Raw genomic sequence first — 12,859 nt, 5'->3', positions numbered from 1 at the left:
TTTTTTTTTTTTTTTTTTTTATTTTTTGGCTTCATTTGTTAACAATTTCGTTGTATTTTCCCCATCTCTTTTCTTTATCTTTTTTTTCTTTTTCTCGTTGTTATATACATATCATTCAGTTTATCTTTTTCATTAAGACCGTCTGTATATTTCTCATCCTTCGATTTAAAATAATAATTGGACGATATATTGAAATTAGTCATATTATTAACTGAGTCGAATAAATTATTAATATTTCTAACAATATTATTTATTTTATTTGTTAACAACTCACCAAATGATAAAGTACTATATATTTTCCCATTAACAATACAGAAAAATTGAATAACTTTAGTACAATTCATATTATTCAATCTATACTTCTGACTTAAAGATACATGAAATATACTATTCGTATTATAATATATATGCTTAGATACAATATCACTTGGTTCATTCTCTTTTAAAATGTTCAAATTATCATATGCAATATTAAATATATATCCTTCATCATCATCATTTATAATTTTTCCTGTTCTTATTTTTTCATTCAAGCACATTTTACTCCTTGATGTATAAAAAGGGCAAGTGTAAAAATATTGCATAGCATTTTCTATATTATTTAACATATACTTTGATAAAAATATATTATCAACATACTCTATTTTGTTATCCTTTCTTAATCTCGATTCGTAATAATTTATATCTCCCATAATCAGCAAAAATAATGCCCAACCAATAAATATTAAAAAAATATATATATATAAAAATATTATAAAATAAAAGTACACAATTATATATATATATATGAACAATTTGTACTATATTTATTTTTTATATCATCCTTTATACATATATGTGTATGCATTAAATATATATCTTTCTTTCGGAAAATTATTTGAATATCTTATAATACGTTTATAATGTATAAGTTATTTTAACAATATATACAAAATTATATATTTTTCTTTTGTAATAGCCTCAACTAAAAAAAATATTTTCTTTTTATTTTATAATATTTTTAATAACATCTATTAAATTTTTTATTATATGTATATAATTAATACAAGAAAAATTTTAAAAAAAAAAAAAAAAAAAAAAAAAAAAAAAAAAAAAATATATATATATAAAGCAGTCAAAATAAGGAATAAAAAAGATTAAACATAAAAATATAGAGTTATAATTTATATAATATATATTTATATTATATTGTATTATTATACTGAATATATATATATATATATATATATATATATATGTATGTTTATTTTTTTTTTCTTAAAATAACATCACTTAATAAAATTAATTAACCATAATTTATTTTCATATTATATATTTGTCAATTAAAAACTTTATAATGAATCTTTAGAAAAAAAAAAAAGAATAAATGTCCATCATATATATATAATACATGGACATTTATTTTGATAATATGTTTTGTTTGTGAATGATAAATATAATGTGTAAAAAAAAAATTAAAAAAAACAGAACAGAAAAACATATAAAATAATATAAATATATATAAAATAAACATACAAATTCTTATAACTAATTATTTATTATTATTCATATATTTTTTTTAAGTATTTATCAATAAACAATAGGAAATATATATAATCTTCAATTTAGAATAATAAATACATACATATATATATATATATATATATATATATATATAACAACAATACATATAAAAAAAATGGATACATAAATATTATATTCATATATACGCTACACATTAATTTAAAAAAAGAATAATAAATAAAATAAAAATTTCAACGAATTATATATAAATATGAAAAAAAATAAAATATTATAAGATATATATTTGTGAAATTAATAAAATGATAGTAATTTTACTCAATTACTAAAGACAATAGTTAATGAACACATGATTAAATATATATACATATATATATTTATATTTTATAAATATTAAAAACTATTGAAAAGAAAAAAAAAATTATATATAACTAATATTATTAACATATACATATATGATAATAAAAATTAATTTTCATAAGAATTTATTTTATTTAGAAATTCTGTCCTTTCTTCCTGTGATAGCATTTTAAAAATTTTTAAAAAGTCATTTAATGTTTTGTTATATATTATATCCTTGGTATCGTATTTTAAATTTCGTAAAATATTATTATTAAAAACTCTATTGCATACAATATAATCATCATCTTCTGAATTATTAAGGTCATTTAAAATATTTTCTATCTCTTCATTTTTGATTAAAGCGTTGTCATACTTTCGACTAATAAATTAAAAAAAAAAAAAAAAAAAAAAAATACATATATATATATATATATAAATGTGTGTCAAATATAATGTATTCTATAAACATATAAATTAATATACATATACATATATATATATATATATATATATATATACATTTACCTCAATATGTTAATTAATAATCTCCTCATTAGACGATAATAAAAAAACGAACGTGCCTTATTCCATGGGACAATTTTTCGAATTACACCCTTTGCTTTCATACATGCAGACATGTCATGTAAATCTGCATATTTATGACACACTTGTAAATAATATGGCAACAACTCTTTTTCCTTAATTTCTATATCTTTCTTTATATTGTTCTTCTCTTCATCATTCTAAAAAAAAAAAAAAATAAATAAATAAATATATAAATAAATATATAAATAAATAAATAAATAAATAAATAAAATAATATAAAATAAAATAAAATACAATTTTGTACATATATAATATAATAATACATACATATGTTTATATATATATATAATGATTATGCAATATATTTTATATCATATTTTATTATTTCTCATTTTTACTTCACATCTAGCCATTTTTTCATCCAAAGCTATTATGGTAGTATCAGTACTGTGCATTAATTTTCGAATATCAGGATATCTAAACTTAACTTCAACAATTCCTGGTGGTTCTAATATTCCCCCTTTACTATTGACATCGGCATACATTTCTATAATTTTGCTATTCAAGGTTTCATCGACAACTACCCATGATCCACCTCTCAATTCAGCAGATATAGGTATATATACAAATACGGGGTGTTTATAATTAACTAGCTGATTTACAATCATAGATCCAAATTTTAAGATACCATAAAACATATCCATAGATCCACCTGAAAATCCTCTCCAATTTGCAAAAATAAATAAAGGCAAATTCTCCTTATTAAAATCTTCAATTGATTGTGCTGTTTTAAAAGAATTATCAGGAAAAAAAACACATGGAGCTTGTATTAATTTTTGAGCATTTGTTTTTAATGCTGGATCACATGGAATAGATTGCGTAACTAAATTTTTATTAACAGCAATAAATCCAACAGGTATAGAACCTAATTTTCCTCTACCAGTTATAATACCTTTTCCCCATTCATTCATATATTCAAAATAGGTATTTTTATCTAAGAAACCTTGTTCTTCTTGATTACCTTTGATCAAATCAATAATATTAGAATCATCTATATAATCGTAATCCATATCATTTATACGTAAAAGTTCAAAATTGTATGAACTCCTAGAATTATCAATTGGTTTAAGGGCCTTGCTATTATTTGTACTATATGTGTTTTGATCTTTATATATTTCTTCTACTTCATCTTTCTTTTCATACACATTTTCATCTTGTTTTGATTTTGTATTAATCCCATTTTTTTTTATAATATTTAAATTTTGCACATTAATATTAGTTTCCGTATTTATATTTGTATCTATCTGGTTCCTTATGTTATCCTTTATATCGACACCATTACTTACATTTTCATTATTATGTATAAAAAGGTTGTTATATTTATTCATACTCTTTTGCTTATTTGTTATTAAAAAGTTATTATTTTGTAGAATATTTCTATTTTTTTCTTTATATATATTTTGTATTAAATCATAATAATCATTACTAGTTCTGGGAACATAAGATAACCATTGTATAATTTTATCCATACCTTCTTGATCACTTTCAACCTGAACTTGAGATATACCATTTCTCATCATAATATTAACGCCACCTAACTGTTCATTACTTACATATACATTTTCACCTAATATTTTATTCAGAGCATTAAAACCTGTAAGCAAAAGGGAAGATCCTTTTTTTTGAATTGTCCTTTTACCAAGTCTAACTAAATAAGCTCCAATACCAACACTGCGACCAGTAACATAAGATAATGTAAAAATTTCTTCATATGCTTTTGAAGTTTCTCCTGCTATTAATCCACTTCCTCTGAGATTCTCTACACCTACTGGATTTTTTAAATTCCCAACAATAGCATCAATAATATATCTTTTTTCATTATTTTCTATAATTTCAGTTAAAAATATAATATCTTCTTTATCTATTTGTTCTTTTACATCTTGTGTTATATATATATATTTATAACCTAATTCTTTTTTCTGTTCGTCTTTCCATTCAATTCTTATTTTATCCTTTAAAAAATTATATAATCCTATACGAGCTCCAGAATTACATGATATATATATACGTGGAATTTTCTTTTCTCTTGCATAACTAGAAACACCATAAAATAGCTCATCTTCAAATATACTAAATGATCCACCTTGTGTACTTATATCATTAATAATGAATATTACATCTCTCCCTTCTTCATATTCATCGGTTCTTATGTTTAACAACAAACCAACCACACTCCTTTTGTTTTGTCCTATATCTAGTTCATCAGACAAGAATAAAGACTTCCTTATTTTTATTTCATAATTACTTAAATTGTCAAAATGTTCAAATAGGTATTCTTGTTTTTTTTCCAAAGGAATATGTGTACTTTTTATAATATTCATTGCATGATTCTTTAAATTATCACTATTACTATTAGAACAAATCAGATCACTTTTTAGTTTAAACTCCTTAATACTATTAATATAATTACCTATATTATGACTTTCTCTGTTTTTATTGGATCTGTTTAATGATATATTTATAAGATTAATAAAATCATAGGCATATAATGTGTCTACTTCTCTAGCGCGTTTTCTCTTCATATATAAGGTATCAATTTGGAAAGAAGGAAATTGGTTAATCTCTTCAACAAAATGGGAATTATGATAATAATAATTATTATTACAATTATATTTGTTATCATTATTATTATTATTATTATTACAATTATATTTGTTATCATCATCATTATTATTATTATTACAATTATATTTGTTATCATCATCATTATTATTATTATTATTATTATTATTATCCTTTTTATTATTATTATCATCTTCCATATTATATTTATCAAGCCTTTCTTTCTTTACATCTTTTTTATTTAAAAGCACGTTTAGCTTAAACATTTTTTCCAATTGAATTTGATGTGCATTTTGAGTACATGACTTTTTATTAGTACGGTATATTTTTATAAATATATTATTGACATAATTTTCTAATATCATTTCATTATATTTAATCATGAACACCTTATATGCCTCTTTTATTGTTTCAATATCCATCATATCATCAAGAATAATATGATATATTATATAACTACTTATTTTATTATCTCTTACCAATGTATTTAGTCTTCCACGTGCTATATCATTTAATGATTCCTTTAATTCTAAAAGAATATTATGTATATCTTTATTAAATATAAATTTATCATCTTGATAATTATGTTCCTCAAAATTAGTATTCTCATTTAATATGTTTTTTATATTATTAAAATGTATTAAACGATGTCCAAATAAAGATGTATAATTATTATTAACATTATTACATATATTATTATCATTTTTATTATTTTTATATATACCAAAAAATATCTTTGTTTTTTCATATATCGCTTGATTAATATTTTTTAATTCATAATATTCCCATATTTCTTTTTCATTACCAAATATATATTCTTCAAAAGGTAAAATATTATTAATACTTCCATCTTTACTATATTTTCCTACTAATCCTTTTGATATGTCTTCATTTTTCCATTCATATATATCTCCATATTTATTATTTGCATAATTATATATATATAATTTTTTACATTTTTGTAAAATCTTATTTATTATATTTTCTTCAAGCGAATGAGTAGGATCTAAACAGAAATCATTATTTATATTTATTATATGAACAGTATTCAAATATGTATCATTATTTATTTTCATATCTGACTCAAGAATTTTATTTATATCAATAGTATCATTTTCATTCCATATTAATAGATTATTATATTCTGAATTATTTATAGAAAATTTCATTATATTATTTGTTACCAATATAGATTTAATATTACAATATTTATATAAATTATTTAAATAAAATTCTAAAAACATAGAATTTTTATTTGATTTAATTAATGATGGAACAAACATATGTATATTACTACTATGACCTTTTAAAAACATATTTACAATTTCTATATCATTTTTATTATTTTTATATTCTATCATTTTTGAATAATCTAAATTATTCTTTTTCATATAATTACACAAAAGTAACATATCATCTGATAACTTACCATTCTTCATATTTTTATTATCATTATAATTTAATGCAACTTTTATATATTCAATTAATTCTAATCCTTCTAATAAAAATAAAATATGTCTTGATAAAACAATTATATTTCTAAAGATTTTTCCTTTGAATTCTGATAATATTTTTAACTTATCCAAAATTATATCTAAGTCTAAATTATTATTTATATTATTTAATATATATTTTAATATTTCTTCTATAAACTTTATACTTAAATCGTTGTATGTATATGCGTGTATAATTTCATATTGCTTTTTCTTATCCTTTATATTATTATATAATATATCATATAAATCTAGTTCTGAAATAAATTCTTTTTTGGAAAATAAAATATTATATTGTATGAATGTATCTAATATGTCATTTATATTGTTTATATATGCACACCAATTTGATACATTTTTAATATCTTTCTTGTTTATTAATTCATCAAAACACTTTTCATAATCTTGTTCATATCCCTTTAGCAAAAATTCTATTCTTTTCATAATTGGAATGTCAAGAAAATATTTGCTTTTTCCATTCTTTACATGATTCCAATAGATATTATCATTATTATAATCCATATAATAGGAATGTATAAAATTATTTTTTTTATTATTATTATTATTATTATTGCTACTACTACTATTATTATTATTATTGTTTCTTTTTCTTATGCTACCATTATTTGATAAATTATTAAAAAATGTAATATTATTTATATTACTCTCATCAGAAGAATTATTATTAAAAATTGGTTCGGTTATTGTATTATCCTTTGATACATTATTATGTAATATTTTTTCATTAGACGTATTTCGAGAAGACATAATTTCTGTAGATATATTATTTTCTAAATTTTCAATCAAGGGGAACCTACTATTATTTTTACTTTTCATCTTTAACACATTGACATTATTACTGTTAACTTTATTCATTAAATAACTTTTATCAAATGGTTGTTTATCATTCCTATGTATCCTATTAACATTTGAATATTTAGAATTGGAATAATCGTATTGCACACTATTATTTTTCTTCTTATTCTTCTTATTGTTATTATTATTATTATTATTATTGTAATTATTGTTGTAATTATTGTTGTAATTATTGTTGTAATTATTGTTGTAATTATTGTTGTAATTATTGTTGTCATTATTATTATTGTTTTTATTATTTTGATAGCATGAATCACTAGAACCTGTTAAAGAATTTGCACTAGAAAAATTTAAATTTGACAAATAATTTTTTACACAATGAAATTTATCATTTAAATAATTTAAAGCCGTTGTTATTTTTTCATTATCATTTGAAAATAAACGAAATATTTTCTTTCTATTTTGTTTCATAAATAATTTTTTCTTTTGATTTTCTTTCATATATATACAATTATCATCTTCATAAGTACATTCATCCATATTATTTTCTTTTAAATTTTTATGTGATTTATTCTGTTCTTTATCATTTTTCTTCACAACATGTTCACCATCACACATATCACCATCACACATATCACCATCACCCATTTGAACATCACCCATTTGGCCATCACCCATTTGACCATCACCCATTTGGCCATCACCCATTTGACCATCACCCATTTGACCATCACCCATTTGGCCATCACCCATTTGACCATCACCCATTTGAACATCACCCATTTGGCCCTGTAAACCCTCTTCACTCAACGTTTCAGCTCTTAACACATTTATATTATCTGTTACGTCATTTGATACAGTTTTTATGCTTACCATATTATTATTTAAAATGGAAGATATATTTTTTTTTTTTTTTTTTTTTTCATCTTTTACGAAATAATGTTCTTCAGAGTTTTGTAAAGACATATTATCTGTAAAGGCATACGAATTATTACAAGATTTATTATAATTATCATCCAAAATATTTGGAAATATTCTACGATTATCTATCAATTCATATGTATATTTATTTGACAAATCTAAATGACCATTAAAATATTGAATTTCATTATCTTGTTTTATATGTTTTTTATCATTATCTTTTTTTTCTATTATTCCTAATAAATCTCCTATTTTAATAATTGTACCTTCAGACAATTTATGTCTTAATATTCCACTCTCAGTTGATTTAAATGTCATAATCATTTTCATAGCTTCCACTTCAATATAATCGTCATTTTTTTTAACTTCTTCTCCATCATTTATTAAATACTTAACAATTTTCCCATTAGTATTAGATATTAAATGATATGGATTCCTAACGTTAGGTATGAAAATATTATCTTTCTCTAGCTGCATATGTATACCTAAGGTATCTTCAGAACATGCATATATATAAGTTTGATTATTAAATGTAGAAAATACTTTATTATTATTTTTATCATATTCAGCAGATATTTCTATTTCTTGTCCATTTATCTCTAATTTGTATAAATTTTCCCCTGTATTATATCCTTTAAAAGAATATTTTATATTTTGAAATACCATATCAAATATATATGCACTTTTCATTTTACACATAGGTTCTGCATTATTCTTTATATTACCATTATGGTTATTATTTTTATTTATTAGATTTCCATAATTTTTATCTCTTTTTATAGCTATATCATCTCTAGCCAAATTTTCTTCCACTTTTTCCTTCTCATTCATAAAATATACTAATAGTTTAAATATGGTAGCACATAATAATATTATATGACATGTATTATAAAATACATGTTTTTTCTTTTCTATTATTATATCTAGCCAATTTGTTGTAATATTATTGTCAATAAATGCTTTAGATTCTAAAATCTTTGCTAAATATTTTGTACCAGTTTTTATATCACCATCAATATGTAACTTTCTTAATGCTAAAATTAAATTTTTTCTTGCTACTTCTCTTGTTTCTCCTTTAGCAAAAATATGTCCGATTTGAGAATCTGAAAACTCATGTACAAAACCATCATTAATAGAAAAATATCCCCACACATCTTTCCAGTTTTGAAAATTTATTCTTCTTACATTACCTGACGTAGGCTTAAAGCTATCGTTACTATTTTCTGCTGTAATCCTTGCAGCAATAACATGATTTTTAATATATGGTTTATTATTATAAAAATCAAAGTGTTCTTTCAATAAATTATTCTTTCTATTAACATTTTCATTTGTATCATAATTTAATAAGCATTTGATCCAATTATTATTACATAAATTTTGATTTCTATAATTATTATAATGTAACAAGTTCTTATTATTTTTTTCATTTGTTGTCTTATCTGTATGATATATATTATCATTACTTATATTATCTTTATATATATTATCATTACTTATATTATCTTTATATATATTATCATTACTTATATTATCTTTATATATATTATCATTACTTATATTATCTTTATATATATTATCATTACTTATATTATCTTTATATATATTATCATTACTTATATTATCTTTATATATATTATCATTACTTATATTATCTTTACATATATTATCATTACTTATATTATCTTTATATATATTATCATTACATAAATTATCATTTAATTCGAATTCTTTTTTTTGTTCATCTTTTTTTATTTTTTCTATTTTATCAATTTGATATAAATTTCGAATATCATCTATATTTTGAAGGGGAATTCCCATAGCGACTTGTAATTGGATAGATATTAAATTACAATTGGTTATACCTTCAGAAACTGGATGTTCTACTTGTAATCTTGGATTTAATTCTAAGAAAAAATATTTTTTATTTATTTGATCATACAAATATTCAATAGTTCCAGCACCTCTATATTTAATCATTTTAGTTAATCGTATAGATGATTTTTCCATTTCTCTAAATATAGGATATGGTACAACAGATGGTGGTCCTTCTTCAAAAATTTTTTGAAATCTTCTTTGTGTAGTACAATCACGACCACTTAAAGAACACACATTTCCATACATATCACCAACAACTTGTATTTCAATATGTCTTACATTATTACAAACCTTCATCAAAAATATCGGAGAATTAGGTAATTCATTTTGTACTTGTTCATATGCTTTTTTTATTTCATATTCATTCTCCACTTTTCGAATACCTTTCCCACCACCACCTTGTGATGCTTTTATCATAACAGGAAAACCTATACGCTTACATTCTTTTATACAATCATCTAATGAATGAATTGTAGCATTACTATATAGTTCGTCATTTATTTTATTGTTCTCAAACTTATCAATTCTTATATTATCTCCACTCCATTTTACCACAGGTACTTCAACACTTTGAGCTAATATATTCGCAGATATTTTATCTCCTAAAGCTTCCATAACATTACCGGTTGGACCTATAAATATTATATTTTCTTTTTCTAACAAAGTAGACAATAACGGATTTTCTGAACTATGTCCCCATCCTGGCCATACTGCATCAACATTCTCACTTTTGGCTAGCTCAACAATTAAAGGAACATTTGCATAATTATGGATATTTTTACCTCCTGGAACTTTTATTACTTTATCTGCTAATGATATATATTTTGCATTACTTTTAATATCTTCGTCAGTTGCCATAACTATAATTTTAATTAAATTCTCATCATTAAATTTTTTAAATAACCAATCTTTTAAGGATAATATACATTTTAAGGCTGCCATGCCATTATTAGCTATTAATAATTTGCGTATAATTTTTTCATTCTTTTTTTCTAATAAATCAAAATAACCATATCTTCTTTCATTTATATAATTAACATAATTTTTATATGCATTTTTTTTTATATTTTCTTTTTCATCAGAAGTAATAATATTAAAATGGTCATTAGGCATATTAATTATCTGTGAATTATATTTTAAATCACTTTGTGACAATTCACTATTAATTTTATCTGAAGCAATTAAATTAATATCCTTATCATAATCCTTTTCTTGAGAATTCTCACTTTTTTTACAATATAGTCTATTATACTTTTTCTTATTACCTTGAATATACATATTATTACTATTATTACTATAACTATTGTAATTATTATTATTATTATTATTATTATTATTATGGTAAATTATATATTCTTTATTATCCATGATATAACGAGAATGTGTAGAGGAAACACTATTATAACTATTTGCGTATTTTCTTCTATTCTTACTATTTTTAAATGAAAAATTATTTGTTAACTTTAAAGTGTAAAATAATCTATTTAAATTCTTCTTTTTTCTTTCTTTTAAGTTTTTATTCTTGTTTATTTTACCACTTGTAGTTAATATATTTTTACTTGAATTTTCATATAGAGGAAAATCATCCTTTGTATTCAATAAAATTGACGTTTTTAATAACTCATAATCGCTTATACAAGATTTATTACTATTATCATTCATATTACTATAGTAGGAATCATTCTCTAAAATATCATCTACATGACTTTTCCATTTTCCATTATAATCACAGTCAACATGTTGGGTAGGATATATTATGTTTTCCTCTAAAGAATTCAGATAAAAATTATTAGAATAATTATTATTTTCTTCAATATCTTTTTTTTTTTCAGAATTATCATTCGATAATATACTTATAAAACTTTCATTATTTAAAGTACTGTTTGATTTCTTTTCATTTTGTTCATCTACATGAATTTCTTTATTCAAATCTTGTTTTTCATCACAACATATATTATTATTAATAATATTATTTTCATCATGTATCAAATTTTCCTCAACCTTCTTATTCATAATATCCTTTTTAATTCTTCTCTTATCATAATATGTATTGGATACATTCTGTATATTTAAGCACGATGAAGAACCCCTAGAATAATTCTTAGAATTGTTCTTAGTATTGTTCTCAGAATTATTTTTCAAGTTGATGTTTGAATTTTTCCCCGTATTTTCATTACATATGGTTATATTATTATTATTATTATTTCGAAAAATGGAATGTAGGATTTTTTTTCCATTAGATAAAAACAAAGTAATATACTTATTTTTAGGTTCGTCATATATTGTATTACCTCCTGATATATTTACATTATGATATATTTCTCTGTTTTCTTTTTCATTAAAGTTTTTATTATGAGCATTGTTAGGCATGTGTATATAATGAATATTTCTATATTTTATAGACACTACAAGATTTTCAAAAAATAGAACAAACAATAATAATGATAAAAAAAAATTAATCATTTTTTTATTTTACTCCATTTATTATCTATTTTTTTTTTTTTTTTTTTTTTCTTATTATTTCGATTTTTTTTATTTATATATTTATGAAAATAATCTGAAATGTTTATATGCATATAACTACGTGTACAATTATACACAAATACAAATATATATATAATATATATATATATATATATATATATGTACTTATTTATTTTATATAAAATATAAATTTATTTTAAGACATACAAATTAATATAGAAACATAAAAATAATCTAAT

General features: G+C 20.9%; 2 protein-coding genes across 2 annotated transcripts; both read right to left on the bottom strand.

The window, feature by feature from the left end:
- Nucleotides 1–74: 74 nt before the first annotated feature.
- Nucleotides 75–692, bottom strand: PRSY57_1468900 (mediator of RNA polymerase II transcription subunit 6, putative; the record flags this gene model as incomplete). Its single annotated transcript, XM_012910285.2, has 1 exon — nt 75–692. The coding sequence occupies one exon, from the start codon at nt 690–692 to the stop codon at nt 75–77; it is 618 nt and encodes a 205-aa protein (XP_012765739.2).
- A 1,297-nt stretch (nt 693–1,989) lies between these two features.
- PRSY57_1468800 (biotin carboxylase subunit of acetyl CoA carboxylase, putative) lies at nt 1,990–12,599 on the bottom strand (the record flags this gene model as incomplete). Its single annotated transcript, XM_020115369.1, has 3 exons — nt 1,990–2,242; nt 2,389–2,606; nt 2,808–12,599. 3 exons carry the CDS (start codon nt 12,597–12,599, stop codon nt 1,990–1,992), a joined length of 10,263 nt encoding a protein of 3,420 aa, XP_019970026.1.
- Between the last annotated feature and the right edge of the window lie 260 nt (nt 12,600–12,859).

The sequence above is a fragment of the Plasmodium reichenowi genome, chromosome 14 (genome assembly GCF_001601855.1).
Source record: "Plasmodium reichenowi strain SY57 chromosome 14, whole genome shotgun sequence".
In the NCBI taxonomy this organism is placed as follows: Eukaryota; Apicomplexa; class Aconoidasida; order Haemosporida; family Plasmodiidae; genus Plasmodium; species Plasmodium reichenowi.
This window is presented reverse-complemented; position numbering and strand designations above follow the sequence as displayed.